Source organism: Larus michahellis, chromosome 1 (genome assembly GCF_964199755.1).
Source record: "Larus michahellis chromosome 1, bLarMic1.1, whole genome shotgun sequence".
Taxonomy (NCBI): Eukaryota; Metazoa; Chordata; class Aves; order Charadriiformes; family Laridae; genus Larus; species Larus michahellis.
Window position 1 is genome coordinate 149,714,619 of NC_133896.1, and position 21,045 is coordinate 149,735,663.

At 37.2% G+C, this 21,045-nt stretch overlaps 1 protein-coding gene across 3 annotated transcripts in view; it reads right to left on the reverse strand.

Annotated features, from left to right (window-relative positions):
* GABRG3 (gamma-aminobutyric acid type A receptor subunit gamma3) overlaps nt 1-21,045 on the reverse strand; it is a 332,476-nt gene that overhangs the window by 308,857 nt on the left and 2,574 nt on the right. For all 3 annotated transcript variants that reach the window (XM_074608205.1, XM_074608195.1, XM_074608213.1), the window contains exons 3-4: nt 18,943-19,091; nt 5,131-5,198 (exon numbers count right to left, since the gene is read on the reverse strand). In XM_074608205.1, the coding sequence (XP_074464306.1) occupies nt 5,131-5,198; nt 18,943-19,091 (217 nt within the window). The remainder of the gene's footprint in view (nt 1-5,130; nt 5,199-18,942; nt 19,092-21,045) is intronic.

Here is a 21,045-nt window from a genome sequence, read left to right on the forward strand (position 1 = left end):
AAAGAAGTCTATCAATAAATTAAGGGGCAAAAAAGAGTAAAGATTGCTTTTATTCTACAACACTCAACTGAACAAAGGGGAAATAGAGCATCCGTAAAGATACATGAAATGGCCTGGAGAGTGGGCACAAAAGAATGAAGTGATGAAACACACAAGAAACACTCTATGAATTACATTTTCATATTACCTGAGAATAAAGAGAAGAGCATATATCCAGCAGATAACCAATTAATTGTTTTATGAACAGGTAAATACAGTTTATAAGCTTGTTTCTCACACTCTCTCTTCAACATACTTTCTGTATACCTGCATTAAAATGAGATTCCAGTTGCTAAAACCATACTGGTGTCAAATTCTTCCTTCATCAGTAACTTGTGCTGCAGCCTCAGATGCCTGTAACTACTCAGTTAAGACTGTATGTGTGTACACACAAACACACAGACTTTGATGATATTGAAATGTAATACTCTATGTAATCCCACTGTGTTTACATTTCTGTCTCACAAAACTACTTCTAGGGGATATTTTTTTCCCGTCGGTTACATCTGATTCCCTCTTCACATATTGATATGGTCTCTCTCTTTTTTCTGTTCGTTTATATGCAAGCCAGTACTGTTTATCTGTAGAAAACCAGGCTACAGTAAGACACATTAAGATCTAAGTTTTATAAAGCAACTTATAAACTTTTGCTGTTGTTGACAAGAATTGGGTTGCTGACAAAAATTGGAGCATGGACTGTAATGAAAAAGCATATGCTTCCTGGACACCATTTTGAATGGTAATTGTTAAAAAAAAAGAAAAGATACTAAGATTTAAAAATTGAGTGATCTGGAATTCATACATCTGTATTAAAATATAAAGGGGGCGGGGGAGGAATAAAAACAAGATTGCAGATGAATTTTCGAGTTTAAAAAACTCACTTAGAAGATCCCTAACAGCAGTTAGGGATGTTCATGTTCATTATGATTACAGATATAACAAAGTTTTAAATACAGAAAAGGTTGAAATAAAATCTTGCGATAGATATGAATATTGCATCCTACAAGTCAGGATGAAATGAAATAACATGGTAACATGAAATGGCAAGTTGCAGATTTCTATAACTTTATGAAGAGATTAAAACCAAGACAAAGGGATATAATGCACACAGGAACATTTAATTTGGCTTGAAACATCCATGTGCCACTTACTTTTAAATCAGCTTCTGTTTCTTTTAAATTCAGTCCAAGCTCACATCCTATTATGTTTTTGATAAAGGACAGGCATCAAGACATTTATACAACAGAAGGCTTTGATTTGTTAAAAAGCCACCCTAAAATTTTTGGATGGGCATTCAAACACCTCAGAGTTTTAAATTTCCAAATACTCTTACCTAGTATCAATCATTTCTGTCATTTCATAACATCATTCCATAGGTGAATGCTGAAATTACTTTCTTCTTCAAAGCCACTGCTACTTGAGACTACCTCCTAGTATCACTCAGTTCATTATTCAGACTGCTTTTATTTCTTTATTCTTATACAATTCCTATTTCTTGCTACTTACATTAGCTTTTTTCAGACCATGCCCCAAAGAAATCTTCCGTGTCACAGACAAAGGAAGAGTCGCTGCTGTCTATCCAGAAAACAAGTTTCTATTGTCATCATAAAGATGTTATAATGATGAGTCTCTTGACAGAAGAGCATCTACATTACTTTCTCACAATCATTCCTCTTTTTTCCTGTAAATCTTGAGATTCTAAATAGATATTTTTGAAAGCAACTAGGAAAAGAAACACTGGAAAGGTCTTTAGGGGAAGTGGCATAAACGCTCTGCAGTCTGGAATGCAAGGTCAGCTGCGTACTCCTGTAGATTACACCATCTTTGTCGCAGAGACTTGTCCCTTGACTGCAAGCCTTTTTGAAGGGATCCCTAACATTTCTTCCCCTTGTGGCACTTCCAGTCTCAGTCTAAGAGGATTTATTTTTCCTCAGGGCAACAAGTATTCACATACAATTCATCTGAGGTTATCTTTGCTGTAGGTAGGTGTTGGTAGCAAATGTCTTTTTCCTGACTGTTAAAGAAACAGTTAGATATTAATATTCATACTCAAGTATAATCATAATTACAACAAAGTTACTAACATCTGAAAAGCTTTGCTTTACAAAATTGGCTTGAACATTCAACTGAACACCCATTCAATAGATGACTTAAAGAAAATTACTTTACTTCCTAGGTTTCACCCACAGGATGAAAAGCGCTGATGAAAACTCATAAGAAAATATACCTGCAGAGTTTGATCTCTAGAGAAGCTCCACATGATTTTCCCTCATAAGTGTTGCAGATTAAGAAAAAAGTGATAGAGCTAAGTTTGGAAGTACACGGCAGGAAAGTCCTCCTTGTACATGTTGATGATCTCACTCTTGAAATAGAAGAGATGGAAATCAATGTAATCATCTTTCTTTTTTGCTCAATCAACTACCATCTTGCCAAGTTGCCTTGACAGAATAGCTCAACTTTTAATAATAATTTAGGGGAGAAAAAGTAAAAGCTCCTGTCCCACTGAGAAATATAGCATATGTAGATTCTTGCAAGAATATTTTTTTTTTCCTCCCAGAAAACTATTCTAAATTCTGTACACGATTTTCACACACATTCCTCTCTGGGAGTTCAGTTATATGACAAGAATCAGATTGAAGATGATCCCTTCCTCCCTATTCCTCTACCACAGGTAATTCCCAGCTACTGTTTTTGTTCAGCTGTTTGTGTACCCATACTCCATCAGTTCACAGGCTACATGAAAAATTGCTTACTTATTAAAAATTAATAGTATCTTTTTATTATTATTATTATTTTTAATTCCAAAAAGTGATTAATTTTTTTTTTCCCCAGTAGAGCATCACAGAGCTACTGCATACTGTAGCCAAACAGTTGAAATAACACAAATAGGGGTAAAAGCAGCTCCTCAATCAGTTCTGCCACTGGAGAGACAAATTATCATACAGCACCACAGCTTGTAGGTTCATGAGGAGGAATTCCCATCTTCATTGCAAATTTGAGACTGCAAGCTCATTTCTGCTCTCTCATGTAAGTTTGGACAAACTCCAAAGTAATAGAGCAGAAATAGAGCTTTTGGACAAAAGTTTGCTATATTTGAGTGCCGAATGTTAATTTCCTATATTGATAATTAGGTTTGACAACAGAAGTAAAACTCAAAAGTGCTTCACTAGTTCAGATTCAGTGTCAGTGAGATACACTGTCCACAAGCATATCTGAAACAAGTTCCATTTCTATTCCAAAGTTTAAATATAGCTTTAAGCAGACTCGAGTCCTTAAAACTTCAGGTACCTACATTCTATATTTCATCATTGTTTTCATTATCATTCTGCCTTTACAGATTATATGTAGGTTTTTTTTGTCTGTAACCAAGAAATATCTCTACACCCCACATTAATTAACTATCCCGATAAAACCATCGACTATCAAAGAGACACAGTACGCATTTTATTAAATTGCTATCTTGGTGCCTCTTTCCATCTTGGTGCCATAACGTATCCTGAACTCAAAGTTAAGGGATAAGTAAACTAGTTATGTTTTGACTGTGGCATAATAATCTGCCATGAACCACTAGTTCCTTCAATTATTTTTTTCCTTCTTCCTACCTGAAACAGTTCCAATCAAGTGCTTTCTTAATAATTGTTCCACATACATTTCCAGCACCCCAAAATGCTACTTACAAGCTAATTCAGAGGGCCAAAGAGCAAAAAGACTTTGAAAATTAAGCATCCCCACCATTGTTCCCATTGCTTTTGATTACCCATTCCTAGACGATACATAAAATGCAAGCCAGAGGCCAGTAAGCAGAATAGATCTTCCAATACATCATTCCCTGGACAAGTCATTTTGGTAAGCAGTCAGGGAAGAGCAAGATAATTAGCTATTTATTAGTTCAAGAATGGAGCAGGTACTCCCATTGCTTGACATTCAGTGCTTCACATGAAATATTAGCAATACATTTCGCTGCCTTTGAATATGTGGCCAAATTGTTCCCAGTGGAACAAAATTTGTTCTGTCTTTACTTGCCAGATTTCCCATTGCCAGGGGGCACAGGAGTCTCTGACCACCCAGTATTTGACACACTGCAATAATTTACATTCTCCCATATACGTAGGCAAAACCAAACAATCAGGCTGAATGACCACCTTTCAAATTCAAGAACTTCTGTTCCAAAAATACAAAACATGCAGGCACTGTATTTATTAGATTCTTATATGACCATTGCACAACAGAAGCCTTTGAATGACATTATGAACAAGAGAAAGTCATTGCTTTGAAGACGTTAGTGTAAGATCTTTAAGTAAACTAAGATATTAAGTCATCTGTTTACAAGTTGTATTAAGAAAAAATTCAGCCCACTTTACAAAGAGGAATACTGTGCTGAATTCAAACTTGAAGTTGCACAAGCAGCCATGGTAACCCATACCTCCATAGCTACATAAATATCCAGCTTGCTCTCCAAATCTGAATGTGCTGCTGCAGAACGGAGGAATATCCTGGAGTTAAGAAGACCACAACAACTGACGAAGTGTTATGTTTTGCTAGGTTCACTATTGTCACACTATCACTCAGACTCTTTCAATTTCTCCTGCCTTTACACACGCAGTAGAGCCATGTATAATTTTTTCAAAATTATACTTTAAGGCTAAAGATTGTGGACAACTCAGTGAAGGATAAGTAACCACTGAACAGATGATGAATTTCAAATAAATATACTGACAGTATGTGATGACTCTCATTAACTCCACATTATGAAGCTCTGTATATTTGATTGACCCTTGAAACATTAATTCAAGAATTTTCTTGATAATAGCTTTGCTTCGTACTTATTTTTTTCTAAGATGGCTATCTTACCATTCAAGATCTACCATCATTTTGTGGTAGACAACACAGAGGGTAATATTACTTGTAGGTTTGTTCTTCTCTTGCAGACACATAAAAGGGTCATCTGAAAAACACTGCTATAGCTGAAAACAGAACTAAATCAGCAACCTAAACAACTTATCCCAGTGGTATTTATTATCTTTTTCAAAAGCCAGTATTGATGCCAAGACAAGCAGTCCAGATAAAAATCTTTGCTAGCAAGTCACTTACCATATTTATTGATGATACAGGACCAATGCTGTTGACATAAATGTCAACGTCAATAACTGTTGGTTTTACTGTGGAGAAAAAAAAAATAATATTATTTTGCAGAAAACATAAGTAATCACTTTAAATATTTTCTTCCCCAATAACTGTAAGGTCTACTCTTCAGGTGGAACTACTGAGAAATATGGATTACATATTTTCAAAGAAGACACGGTTCTTTTCCTCCTACCCAACAAAAAATGTAAATTACAGCCTGTACCACTTTATCATAGTGATCCCCATTTATCTCAGCAGCAATTTGTTAAAGAAACTTTCAGTGCTAAGCACAGAAGCTCAAAGTTAAAAGCTAAGATGACTAACATGAAACCAGAAATAACGCAGCATATCACTTTTCCTGATTGCCTCAACATATATGTCCTCTAGCATGTGTGTTCTGCATCCAAAAATCTTTCCAGGTTTCACACCTTATCAGCCCTGAAATCATACTAACTTAGAGTAAAATCAGTACAAAATACATTTAGCTAAGCCTAAGCAACTCTTCTCCTTTCAATTTAGACTTCAGCCCACCTTGCCTTTTCACTCTTTCATCCAAAGGTTTTTGAATTTGATTTGGTTTAGTCATTGCAAGTCTCTCACAAGATTTTCCCTGTTTTCAGACTTCCAGGATGTAATAGGTCAGGACAAGCTCTGTACTCCTTTCTTTAGCTAAGGCCACTAGGATTTATCTTCTTTTTAGCATCCTTGGTATCAGTATACCTAATTAACATTGTTCAGATAGCTCTTACTGGGGACATAGTCTAAATCCAAAATAATGCTATTCTTACACTGATTGGCATGTTGTTTTTTTTACTTATGCTGCCCTCCTTCCGACCCCACAGGGTATACATTAACCTCTAAATTGAGATCTAAATTGGCGTTTTTCTGTCTCTAGGGTTAGCTGAGCCAAAACTAAGTATAAATACTGTTCTCACCTGCATGGTCAGAACTGATGCAAACTTGGCCCTAGTAGGCCAACAGCTTCTTTTAGACATCTCCCTTTCCCATAGAGGCACCTTCCCCTCTCCATGGTCTTCAAAAAACTCCAGAGAGCAATTCAAACCACTAAAGTTTGGGAACTATGTTAACTTGGGACTTTCTTGCACCAGTCCCCAAGCCCCCTAGAACATGGAAATGCAGGTACCTCACCCACTCAAAAGTTGGAGACCTTTCCTCAGGGAAACTACTGAGTAGAGAAGTGAGGAACACTCAAAGACCACAGTTCTGTGGGAATCTTATCTCAGGTGGACAACAGTTAATTTGTCTAAAGCTTAAGAAGCCATCCAGCACAAAGTTGAAGATAGACTGCAATCTTCACATGTAAAGATGAATCATTTTTGCCCTCATGCCTCAAATTTCAGACTAACAGTGGATGCTGAGGAGTTTTGAAGTACCTGAAAAGTTAGATGGTTCTGGAAAAATAGGCAGGTTGCCTTGTCATGTAAGACTTTGGTATGTACATATCATTAGGACAACTAGATCTAATGTTTCAAAAACAGACATTTAAGTGAGTACAAATAGAGGTTAAAGATGATAACCGTTCTCTCTAATTCATTAAGTACCACATACTTTTTTCACTGCATATGGTCAGAACATCCAGGATTATTTAAGGTAATGGTTTCAAAATGTCTGAAGTACTGGCTTATAAACTTGGATCTTCCCTTCAGCAAGAGAAAATCTGAACTCAGCTGAGCAAGCACAACTGATTAATACAACTCTAATTGTACCCAGCTAATAACTAAATAGGAGTCTAGCAGTTTCTGGTAATGAGACTTGCCTCAAACTGCAGTAATAAATGTCATTACATAGGAATTGGTAATAGCGGGGAAGTACAGCTAGCTCTTTTACTAAGATAGTATACACAGAATAAAGGGCTTTGCTCCTTTTAGGGTTTATGTACGTATCCAGCTGGAAGTTCAACAGTAAGGACTTCTGGTGAACATTAATGGGACTAGACTTAGTGATGCAAATTGGCATGCAATTGAATCTTGGCAGGATCAGAGACAAAGTTCAGGACCAGAACACAGTGCCTGGAATCCATTTTTGTTTAATCATTGCAGTTAAGTATATAAATAAATTATGAGATGATAATTTCTCCTGAATGTGCTGGGACAAATTCTCTTCCAGTGCAAAAAAAATGAAGCACTGCTTGTTAATGCTAAAGAGAATTTGGTCTTGCTCACAGTAAAGGTCTAATCTTGAAACAGAAAAAAACTACGCAGCAGCCACTTCTTACGTCACAATAAATTAGCATCTAACCTCAGACATTCCCAGTGAAATTTCAATTAAAAATAAAAATAAAAAAAATACAGGTAAGCTATTATATCACTACTACAACAAAAAAGACTGAAAGCTCCTTTGAACGATACATTGTTTTCCTAGGCAGAAAATACAATTGTAATATGGTTGTATGGTAAATATGTGTTCAGGTTTTGAAAGGAAAGGCAGAAGAGTACAGTTCTTGTTGCATGTGGTCTCTCATGGATATAAACAGATATAAACTGGGAGAACCATCAGGTATAGATTTTAGGTTTGTTATCATAGGATTTTAATTCAAAATACCAATCATAATGTGGCAAAGTTTTTAAGATTACTTCCTCCAAAAATGCATTACGAAAAACAAAATAACTGAGTCTTAAAGTTATCATGTCTTACTAGAAAGAACTCACCATCTACCAGTCTTCAAAATAAACTGAGTTTCATGGAGGACATAAATAATTACATTACCAATTATTTCAAGGCCTGCTCAGTTTTTCTGTATACTACATGCATTTGTGAACACTCGGTTCGTGGATGAATTTAAGCCATGCATGGAGTTATTGAGCTGCAGATGAAGACTTTTTTTCTTGCACTAAAAAAGTCCTTAGAGTCTTGCTGACTGAACAATGAAATTGTTAATACCTCACTAAAAGCTGACAATAAGATTACAAATAGATACTCAGCTCCAGTACCATTTCGATATCGGCATCAGCCCAAGAGAGTTCTAAAAATCTTTCCGAAACTTAGAAAATTTACTGGCAGAACCATGTGTATATTGCATGCAAGAGAGCAATTAAAGGTTGTCAACAAATGCACCAACCTTCTCAAATTCTTTGAAATATTCTTTAATATATGGTAGTTAACGTTCCCTAAGAGACAATGTAAGCTCATCCAAGTAACTGCAGTGTTACGCTGCTACACAGTGATATCTAAGGTTAGCTAACTGCTTAGCACAATCATTTCATCTTCAAACATGTTGGTTTTAATTGAGGGGGGAATTTATCAAGCCAATCAAAATATCTGCAAACAAAACCAATGTCACGCCAATATTTAGCTAATAGTCCCCATGTGATCCAAATGCCATGGCTTTGAGACAGACGGAGTGTTTATATTCCAGTCAGCCTTGTGACTATCACATTGCAAAGACACATCCAAGTGAAACTTGTCCACAAACTTCACACAGTTCAAAAGACACCTAGACATGGGAGTTGTGAGTTCAATGCTGCCCGCCAAGCTTACTTAAGAAGCCAGGTGAACACTTAGACAGCGTAAAGCTAGGTCAGACATGTCTGGACAACCACAAAACACAGAAATAACTAGAATAATGCCCTGATCACAAATATCCATGAAGGCCGACAATAGGATTTGTGTAGTCCTGCTTTATAGATTTACACTGGCGAAACAAACAGTACCTGAGCTTGAATCCCATTAAAATCCACGGAGATTTTACTCATGGACATTTGCAAGCTGATCATGTGTGTAAAAAACTCAACAGATAATCCAAGAAAATTTAAAAAATTGTTGATGAAATTAACCAAAGGATTGTTATACAATTTCACAAGTCACGTAGACAAAAAATCTGCAGTAAGTTCCTGACATTTAATTACACCTTTTTAGGACTTTAAATTATCCTGTCCTTTTAAAATACCTCTTAATTTTTGATAGATCTCTGCAATTCAGAATCAATGCTTATTTCATGAATGAAATCACTTTGTTTGCTTCCTACAGAAAGCTTCCTCCACATTTGAAGCCTGTCCAAATAGCATTTATGTTCCTGCACAAATCATAAATATTTAGAATTATTTTTAAAAATTTAATGTTTAGAAATATTTTTATTGGAAGCTCATTTAAACAAGAGTAGAACTAGCTGAGCTCTCATAAATTTTAAAATAAAATTAAAATCAATTTTTGTTGAGAGTTAACCTTTCTTACATTTTTCAAGCAACTCCCAGGTCTAAATTATTATAGCTTTACCCAAAACAACGGTGGTAAAAATGTTATGGATCAATACACACACATTTATAAAAGCAAAGCAATTAGCACTAGATTTTTTAGAAGGCACGCAACCACATAACAAACACAATATGAGCTCAGTTTCAGAAATATACAGCCACTTAAACTCTGCACAAGTTCCACAAGACTTCTGAACACAAAAGACTAACAAGATTGGCTCTAAAGTAATGAGATATTTTTTGAAATTACTCTATAATGATATTTTACATTATCTCATTAGCACATAAATTGCTATTTTTAAATTGGGATAAAGCTCTAATAAATCATTACACAGTTACCGGTAGCCGTAGTAGTAGTGATTATAGTGTTAATGTTTACTTTGTGTTAGAGATGATGACTATTAATATTTTCCTACATGACCTTATAGGCGACATGTAATTACCTGTTTGTTCCTGTAAAACAAATTGCTATGCTAACAAGTCACTTCTCAGGGACAACTGTGGTCAGCTAAAACTTCTACATTTTAAGAAAAATTACCAAATTTGAAGAAAGACATAGTAACAGGAAGTGCTGAGTTATGATCCCTGGAGGCATTTAAAAGATGTGTAGATGTGGCACCTAGGTACATGGTTTAGTGGTGGACTTGGCAGTGTTAGGTTTACGGTTGGACTCAAGGATCTTAAAGGTCTTTTCCGAACTAAACGATTTTATGATTTGACTCTATGACTCTATGAAGGTATCAGTGAGGAAAATAAAAAACACTTATTCGTCCTGCATAGAAGAGAACAGCCTTGAACAACAGATAGAGGTCAAAGCCCTTCACTTGCTACAGCCAGAGAAACTCTGACAGAACGTTCATCCTTATGGTTTAAGATCGAACTATCAAATGGGACTGCAAATCCCATGAAAAATCAAAAGGATAATCAAAAATTGGGTGCAGACTTGAAAGAAAGTTTGGATGACAGCAATACCAGGATGAGAACACAGTCTTCTGAACTTGGTATTTTTTTCACATGCTAGATTTTGTTGCTATTCTGTCCTGGAGCGTGAATGACAGCGTGCACATAAACGGACTCCCTCAATTAACTACGAATCATTTTTATTCTTCATATCCCATCTTCACCATCAATCAGCCTTCAGAACTTTTGTCCTTCATTTACCTTTCCCTAATGCACAAGCTGTAACTTTTCCAGTATTATGTTGCTTGGGAATGAAAACTGTAGATCTTAATGGTTAGGCTGGCTTTACAATCAAACCCTAAATTTTCCATTTTTGTTTTACTTATATTCATAGGAGGGGGGAGTTCCTATGTGATATCATAAGACTGAACAATAACAGATTTAGTTCCTGCAAAGTCTAGCAAGCTAGCAACCAAGGTCTGGATGAACAATAGCAGTCATAAGAAAACCATACAATTGCAAAAAAAAGCAATAATATTTTAAAATAATATGTGCAGAAAATTTTTTTTGTTGTTTAAAGGTGACAAAATAATTGATTAGTTTGTGCCACAACTTCAAAATGGCAACTGTAGCACTGTACATCTGCCCAATTTACAAATACTTGCTCAGAACCCACTTCAATAAAAACAAAGACTTCTAAATGCACTTCTACACGTGGTAGAGCCAACATAGTCTAGGTTATCGCAGAAGGAAAGAGAGAGAAGGATTTTCTTATGTAATTAATACCTCAGACTTTTCCTGACTCTTATCTAACTTTCAATCCACTGTGTCCTGAAAGTCTGTATGCTATACTCCCAACCTCCTCTCAGATTTCTTAGGTGAAGTTATGGAAAAGACGACAAAATAAGAACTAGCAGCTGCTACATATAGTTTTGGCTCTGACAATGTAGATGAAGAGTTTGGCAAACACTAACTGTCCACCAAACTTTCCCACTTACAGTGTCACTCAAGAAAAACACTCAGTCTGAGTTTGTATCAAGCCATTTCGGTAAGTAATAACTGTCAGGAAATAAATCTCTAAATAAGAATTATTTGTGTAAATGAATTATTTACATTCATAATGAGAAGGCTGTATTATAAGAGACCTTGCTGTTAAGTGCTCGGGTAAAAGGCCTCTCTCTCCAACTCAAAACCAGTACCTCTTTGTCAACTCAACAGACTACATGCAAGACATAAGTATTGCAAAGGTACAAGTGGCTCATTAGAAATAAGACAAAAGAGCAGTTTCATCTGCAATGAACTGTATTACTTGGGTTAAATTATGAGACTAGTTTCAGGAAAACGAAGTGTTTGAATACTGAAATATTTCTAAATATTGAAGTACTGTAAGCTTCAAAGTGTTGCTTTACAGCATTTGATTTAAATTAGGTGTTCTAAAAAAATGAAACAAATAAGAAAAAAATCAAACCCGTTAACTAATTTAAAAAATAAAATATCTTTTTTTTTTTTTAAACAGAAACATTAAATTGGGGGGCTTCAGAGTCACTGCGTTGGAATAAAATTTCTCTACATATTCTTCTAGTATGACACGTTAAGAGTTTTACCTGAGAGAAGGATGAGTAAAAAGAAGGACGTTTCCCCTGACAGTTGAGAAGCTGTGAACCAAACCAGGTCAGAAACCAAAGTCAGAAATTCCCCTTTACTCAGCTCCATGGTTAAGCGACTAGAAAAGCAGAACATACGCATGGAAAAACTCACTGTCAACAGGCTATCCTCATCAGAAACGCTCCCGTGCTAGATTTTGAAAGAGACTATGTTCGATGCGCTATACTGGCAACAGACAAGGATTAGGATTAGGTGTAACCAACCTATTTATTTATGTCGTGATTTAAAACTCAAACATGGATCACAGTTTTTAAATCTAAAACTGGGACTTTGGAGTCACCATAGAGTAGCTTACCCCCCACTTATTAGCCTTGCTATTCATATTCCAGAAATGTTCATGGCGAAGTCTGCAGAAGAAAGCATCAATTACTGAAGATGCTAGAGAACTAAAACTCCTGCAGACAATCAGAAAATCCCTTCTATCTTCCTACCTAGACCAGAGGTTGCTCTCATTTGCATTGAATAGCAACCCTTTCCTCAGCAATATTCCTCTCCTCACATGCATTATACATACATACATACACACATACATACATAATATGAAGACAATAGTCTTCATATTTACTGTCTTACTCATGGAAATGGACTGTTAATGGATTTCCAGTTTGGATTTCAAGTTTTCTGAAATAAAGATAATCTACTTTCCTTTCCCAAAAATAAGAGAAAGGTAAATATCAATGAGAACAATTAAAACATTTCTGATTTTTTTCTTATGATCTTTTTCAGCTCCTGAGCTCTCACTGTATTCAGCCCTGTTTCCTAGCTGAGTCTTAGCCACAGCACTCTGCATCCTCACTGATGGGTTATTCAAGTTTCTTCTTCCATAAAAAGCTAAATAAGACTAAACTCCACAATCTCCTGCAGTGCCCAGTACTACAGAAGTTGGATCCAGGACTACGGCTTTCACCTCCTGAGTGCTGCCATAATACAAACAGAAGTTACTCCCTCTCTCCTTCCCATTGTGTAGTACCTTTACACACCAGTTAGCTCTCCAGGTACAACTGGCTATAATCAATCCCTAAGTGACAACTGTCTCTCTCACTACTTCCTCTTATGTCTGTCATTGTCTCTCACAGCCTAGCACCAAAAAAAAGACTTACAGCAGAAAGTAGTAATTTGACCTTGCATGACAGTTTACAGCTTTCTCTGCACTATGATCTGGGAAATATTTTGATCTGTGAGGCAATAAGCAACCCTCTGTCACTACATATGGAGAAACCTTGCTGGAGCTAGTTTAAAGAGTATCAGGTGTGGCAATCAGCAACTGGCAAAAATAACTTGACAGCCACAGCGGTAATAGCCTGTGGCGCACTTCAGGGTTTATTTCTGTGTGGCCTGCTAGGAAGGCAGGTCAGAAAGAAGTGTAATAGAGCTTCAGAACTCAAGGTTTTCATTAGGATTGTGCTCGAAAATGCACATCTCCTTTAAAAAGCAACAGAATAGAAGTTGTGTCTACTCACCCAACAGATCTGCTCCTTGCATACACGGAGAAACCGCTTAAATTAGTTACATAGAGAACTTTTAACTGCTTAAAAAGAGAACTGCTGTTAAACCCTGCCAAGCCTGTACAGTAAAGCATGTCAGACAGAACTTTGTCTTCTGTGTTTGCTGACACAAACGAGCCCACCTATTTCTACCAGCGACGCTTGTATAAACCTACTGAAGGTACTGAGAGTTGCACAGCTGTTTGTGAGACGGCCTTCGTCTTCAGAAATTTGCCTAACAGTTATAAAGACACTTGAGGAGCAAAGAAAAACAGCTGGACTCTCAAGGTGTCTAGAACTGTCAGAGTCAGAAGGTATATAGGCATTAAATTAGGGGGTGTATGTATGAGTGCCTATACATATATATACACACACATATATACATATACACTTTCATACTTAAGAGCGAACTTATTTGTTCTTATAAATACACAACAAATACAGGGGACCACTAGAGGCTGTACAAATATCTAGAGGATCCAAGAGGAATCTTGTTTCTGCAGTACAATCAAAAAAAAAAAGGGAACAGCAGGCATCAGTGGAGAAAGCACCTCAGAACACAAGCTGATGAAGCTTTCTTCAACACGTGCAATTCAGAGCCTTCCCTAATATAGTGATACATTTGAGAAACAGAGGACGCAAATATACAATACAAAGTATCCTACTACTTTTTTCTACCCTCTCAGTGAATAATATCGCTAAAATCAGTTTTATTCATGCTTGTTCGTTCTCTCCCATAATGCTCTTGCCTTGAGTCTGATTTGATGTCAGCTTGACTTTTTTTTTAAAATAAAGTAAGAAGGCAGGCATGTTAGAAAGCAAGTGCTAGAAAGTATAGGCAAAATAAATGAATATAATAAACTACCACATTTATACAAGACTTACACTGCATTAAAAATGGAATTCAGTCTTTTCAGTTCTAGTTGACCATTACAAGAAATATCAGTTGAAAAACTAGCTGTCAGCTAAGTAACTCTGAGGCACAGGAAGTTCTGTCTTGTAATTTTCTACTCCTTGATTGGGTTTTTAACTGATTTTAGCTTATTTTTTAATACTTATGATCACACACCACTTCTCTGGGTAGTCTGAATACACTAGAGTGTAGCCCCTTCTAGTAGATTTTCTCCTACTGGCCTCTGAAATAGAAATTAACTGAAAATATTGAACTTTCCCTAGCAGAGTGTAAATAACTGCAAAGATCATTGGATAATCAAAGATTATAATCATTCTGCTCTGTGGCCTGCTGGTTTACCTATTATTTTTGTTCTCATTTTATTAATAAAGGGGAAGTAAAATTTCAGGGCCAGAACTTAGTCCTACTAATTGTCAGTACTTAGGTCAGCGTGACGGGGGAAAGAAAATAACTCTTGCAGGGTAGTGAGCCTTACTGCAATCAGAAAACGTTGCATATCCATCGAATGGGTCTTCACTTCAAAGGACTTTGAAACAAACTACAGAGTACCTGTTATTGGAAGAGATTTTAAGACCTTCGTAGTTCAGAATGGGTTTACTTGTTATCTGGGACTGGTGCCTTTTATATCATGCAACAGCCCCATGATTCTCAGCCCTATAATTGTAGCTGGTAAGAAGTAGGTGGAAAAGATGCTTTGTCTTCATAAAACACTTTTCCTTTTTGATCCACTCAGTACACCAGTATAAGCTGTTATGTGTGAAGTGCTTTCTTATCTTTTTTTTTTTCCTTTTTTCCAAATTCCAAAAGGCATTTATGTTCTGTGGTATAATGGAAAACTGCCAGATGCCACCATTAAAATGAAAACCCTCACAAGCTGTGATATTTATGGAGACAAGAACTCTGCCAAGTGTGCGGCCACAGGGGATGCAGTCAGACTTTCCCCTGCTAGTAGAACACTGCTTTGTTTCCAAAGACCAAGGGCCCCTTTCAGTTAGACAGGTCCTGTTAAGGTGTCAGGTTGCTGATAGCCTTCACAGGGCAACTATTTAGCCTAATACTTAGGTTGTTAATCCACTGTTTCAAAATCCTGGCTTGGAACCTTGCAGGTGATGCCTGTACTGCTGAGTGTAGATTGAGCATGTGATCTGACCGACAGTCGTTCACATGAAAGCCCTAGGACAAGTATAAGCCAGCATGAGAAAAAAAGAAAGGAAAGAGCAAGTCCTAGCCTCAGTGTATCTTAGCATTGACCTGCACGCTCTTTACAGTGGTTGAGACAGGCTGGGTGGAGGAGGAGGAAGGAGGGTGGCTGAGTATCTGTTCACAGGAGTTCATTCACTGATGGCCGTACCCTGACCTGGAGGGGATGCCATTACTCAAGAACTGAGTGCCCATAGTATGGCAAGTGGGCACTCTGAATATGCCTGCTCAGGGCCAGGTAGTACCTGGACATTCCTGAGATAGCCAAAACATCAGCTGCACTGGGAAGGGTGAAAGACCACAGAAAAGTCACTGCCTGGGCCAGCATGCACTTCAATGTCTTCTATATGCCACAGTCATTGTCTTCTCCCCATGGGCTTCGGCTTGCAAAAGCGTGCTCCCAAGTGACCTAAAAATTGCAATCCTAACCTTTGAAAATGCAAAGTCGTCAGTATTTCCTAGGCTTTCCTGTCTGCATTCAGAAAGAAGATCATTTCTTCGGGAGCATTGCTAAAGTTAGCCACTGTTAGAAGTAGTGGCTTTGCAATAAAAGATTGGAAAACAGAGTGAAGAGCAATGTGGCATGAAATGGTGAGTGTCCCCCATCCTGTGGGACAGACAATTTGCTTACAGTCAGCATTGCACAAATGTAAAGGCCCTAATGAGTAGCTAACTGCATGTTAGTCCTGAATTTAACCCTCAGCATCTTTTATTTGGCCACACTTCTGTTTGATTCTGAGAATTACTTCTCTCTTCCTCCACTGGGTCATTCCATGCATTCTATAAATTTCAAAACATGCATTTTCATACTGTATGCTCTATGTTACCTGGTCCACTACTTTTTTTCCTAGTGCTTTAACTGATATGTATTAATTGTGCTTTAACTGATTTGTATTAATACTGGGACCTTCAGGGCAGGAACACAGTTCTGTTGCCAGGGCAAGACAACCATCTAGTTTGGAGGACAACCTTCTCCCAGATAAAAAGGAAGAAGTGCTTGTATACGAAGAACCAGCCCACAATTCAGAGAAGTTAGATATAATGCCTGATTCTCTAACATTCCCCTCATGTTCTCCTTGACAAATGCAGCAGCTTCAAAAGGGCAATGTTATTTATCTGCATCAAAGGTAGGAGAGGAGGGAAGAGGGACCAGGGAAGGAAGCAGAGGAGCACACTTCCCTAGCATCTGAACAACACTCAGCTCAAGTTCTGAAATAGCCAGATTCCTACCAAAGGGAAAAAATGGCCTAGGACTGAGATGCTTGATAGAAATAGATAGATGTAGTTGAGAACTGTAAAATCTCTGTTTGGTAGGATATATGAGGAGCTGAGTAATTTAACTCCTTTCTCTAAAACAGGATTTATGAAAGTTTGTGGAGAGACAACAGGAATTATTTTGGTAACAATGATTTTCCAGTGCTGTAGGATATGTCTGACCTCTACTGATTTTATGGCAACTGACATGGGGACTTTGAATGATTACTTTGCCCTACATAGGCATAACATAATTTACTCTGCCTGAAGTCAGTGATCTGAGGATACGGTGTACAAAGTAAAATAAAAAATTTGTCTGAGAATGTCTTCCAGATGTTGATATGGATGGGGAACTGCATTAAAGCACTTCTCCATCAGATATTAAAGATCAGCTAAATCCAGAATGACAAACTAAGCAGAGCGAGAAAGAGAGATAAATGTCACTCTGTGTTAAAAACAGACATATCTATCAAATATGATCTTTGTAAATACTACAGAAAATCAAAGTAATAGCTACGGAAAAACAAAACAAAACCAAAACCATTTTCTTTCCTACCACAGCATAGGGTTTTTTCTGGAACTTCTGTATTAATGTGTAGCTATAAGACACGAATAATTGTAATGGTGAATACCTACAGATGGCTCTTACTTCCCTCTAAACTCACCCAAAGGGATCACCTAGAAAGTATATCAATACATGTGCCATCAGCAAACAGTAGTTTCACTATAATCGGTGGTAGGAATTCTCCCTCTAATTTCTGCAAAAATGTAGGAAAAGTAAATTATACTGAGTAGTTGTTTTGAGCTTTCTTGTCGTGCTTTGGGCTGCGCTGGCCACTAAAACGAATGACAGATGCTCTGTTTTACCTCTCTCCCCTTCAGAGAAGGGAGAGTATCCGCAGTAACCTCAGTTTGAATCCAAGTCACAGCACCACCCCTTTGGTCCCTTAGCTTTTATACTGATCATGATGAAGATGGGACAGAATACCCTGTTGGTTGGTTTTGGGTCACCTGTCCTGTCCGCTCCTCCCCACAGGTGCTACCCCTCTATGCTTTTCCACTTTCGACCCTCCAAAGTGGCACACAACAAAGTGATCTGATCTTCGTTGTTATAGCAATAAATATAAGCAGGAGCTTCCCTGCATACCACTCCTTGGTGTTCACTATAAACATCACACTTATCTGCTATAAGAGGACTCAAAAATATGCTGTTAGTTTCAGAGAGTTAGTTAATTAGAAGAGGCTTAGCTGAACAGTAAAATTACTGAGAAGAAAATTGGTTCTGTTCCACCTCAAACTAGAACAGCTTTCCCCATTCCCAGTTCATTCTGAAATATATGCAAGGTGCATGAAATATAAATGAAAAATTGTGTCTGATTTCTGTCATAGAAACTTGCCGTGAACAAACTGAACAGCAGTTGTGCTATAGCCATTCTGATCTAAGGATGCAAACATGGCAAGCGAGGCATAACCACAAAAGGTAAAAAGATACTGGTTTGAAACACACAACCTCATTATACTAAGCAAAAAAAAAAAAAAAAGACAGAAAATTGCTCAAAAGGGTTGATTATATGCAGTTATCTACTGCTCTTATCTAAATTTTATACCTATATGTAGTAGTACTGCCCACAAGACACTTACATTCTATCCGATTTCTTTTGGAGATAAGATGTCTACTGGTTTGGGGAAGAAAATCTCCAGAGTTGCCCTATACACAAGCAAATCCTTCTCAGCATTAAGGAATGTAACTTTCATGATCACGTTCTGAAGGGAGCAGATGCACCTTCTTCTCTTGCTGTCTCCTACTTTTTCTTTTTAATATGCTGGATCTTTGATTGCTCCTCAGAGCATGAGTTTTTCATATGCATGGATTGGATGACAAAAAAGAAAGTATGTTCCTAACTCTACCAAAGACCTGCTGAATACTTTAGAGCTGGCCCTTCCATATCTCTACACAAACTCTATACAAGCAAACCAGAGTTTAGCACCTTAAATTACCACCACCTCTTCTCGTGACTTGGAAATGAACTTCAGCCAAAAAACCTTAATCTCCACTTTCCCAGCCATTTGTGCATACTAACCAAAACATAACATAATGTCTTTTTTGCACCTATAGATGCTCTTCCTCACTTGTGCAGAAAGTAGTACTTACTTCCAATATCTGGCCGCAGCTTTTTGTCATACTCTCTCAACAGCTTATTTAGTATGAGAGTCACGTCTGTGTCTTGTGTTTTTGGAGCTAAAACCCATTTTTGGTTAGTTGTTCCATCTTCATATTCATCCTCTTCAACCTTTCTAGAACTGCAATAACAAATCAAACAAATAGATGTTATTTTACATAACTAAAATCTGAATTAACATTCTGGGTAAATCCACATGCTCATCTGAATAAGTTTTAGGTATCTCCCTTGGCTCTGCCCATCTACCCAGCCTTAGGCTGTTTTTGCAACAGGATGTTCCCATTAACAGTTGTTGAGTATCTGTGGATGGGTCATCACTGAGAATTGTTTAGAAATTCTCTTCTACCAGTGTCTCAAAAAATTTTACTCTGGGAGTTAATGCAGCTATCAAAGTAGTATTTTATACCCTGTACTTTAACCAACCTATCCCGACTAGTTAGTTTACAAGATACTCTTACCAAGAGCGAACATCTGCAGTATTATTTCATTAATGCACCAAGACAACTGATTCATCTCTTGCACAAAGGCTAATAAGAGTATTAAAAATTCAGATCTTTTAATACTTCCTGATCATTTTATCCTATTAATAAATTATTATATTCTCAGCGCCTGAATTTCAGAGTTTAATGTATTACAAGGCTTAGAATTAAGAGCTTGGTCCTTGAATTTAAGATGGATTATCACAAGCACACAAATACATTCCATAAATTAATCTGAATTTCCCTGCAGTTTTGACAACATTTTTTAAAAAAAACAGTACTACACCAAGAGCTGCGACTTCTTTCCTTCATAGGTGTATCATTTTTAAGACTATGCTGATACAGAGGTGGTGAAACTACAGTTTGCCCAGAAATCACAGCTAGAGCTATTTTCACACAAGACTAATTTCATTTGTGCAGCTTTTTGTGCACCAACAGTAAAATGTTGATTCGAAGATGTATCTTTTGGTATCTTAGAAACCAAATCTGTTTGATGTCTCTCACTGGAGAATATCTGTGACAGTTAGACTGAGATGAAGTTATCAGGAGAAAAGATAACCTACAGCAGTAATCATGTGTTACTTCGACCCGCAATTGCCCTGGTGATACAATATCATTTTGCAACCTTTTTACACAAATGTCAATAATTATGCAAGGTGCAAAGCAATGGACAACCAGAGGCACCAGCCTTGCTTGTTCATGGGATGTGCCACACACATCAGAGCAACCTCCTTTCTCTCTTCCTCTCCTAATGAAACTAGTGTCTTTTAAAATATCTCAGATGCCCAGAAGAGTTGACACTGTATAGTAACAGAAAAAAAAATTAATACAATTATAAAAATTTAATCACAGAGCATCATAAACCCTCAACATTGCTTGTAGACCACCACCACAGCATTTAATGAAACTTTTAAATGAAACTGCTCTACAGACAATATGCCCCTAAGGATTAGCCATGAATCACTTAACAGGACCTCACAAATTGCGAGTGCTCTAGGTATGATTTCTATATAAAAATAATTTTGAAACCTAGCCCCTGAGGATTTTATACAGAGAAAGCTCATATAACCAAGTTGCAAAAGTAGAGAAAACTTAGGAAAAAAATTGAATAGACCACCATTCCTTCTCTGTTGGCGAGATATATTTTTTTAAAAACTTGAACATTTTGCGTAAATCACCCAATGAGCATTAAGAAACCCTAAGAGGAATTTGGAGGGGGGGGGGGATGTCTCACTCAGATTCATGACAAGCCCTATGTTTTAATTACGCAGTTACAGAACCATTCTCAAAGGAGGTATTGTCTCCAAACACCCATAGTTGATATTTCAGAGCTGAAACCCTGAAGTAGTGCTGAACTGCCGACAAGAAAGGAGCACAAATTGTACGTCTTTTTCTTCTGCACCAACCACAACTTCGCTGGAGGCATCCAGCCTGCATGTGGAAATGAGAACTGAGTTCAGGTAGGATCAAGATTGACATTTCAGGGAGCTGCTTCTTTAAAACCAGTCACTAGTAGGACTTTAAGCTCTGACAAACCTTTTAAATCCCCTCCAGGGACAATGTAAATTCCTACCTACCTTCTAGATTAAGACTGGG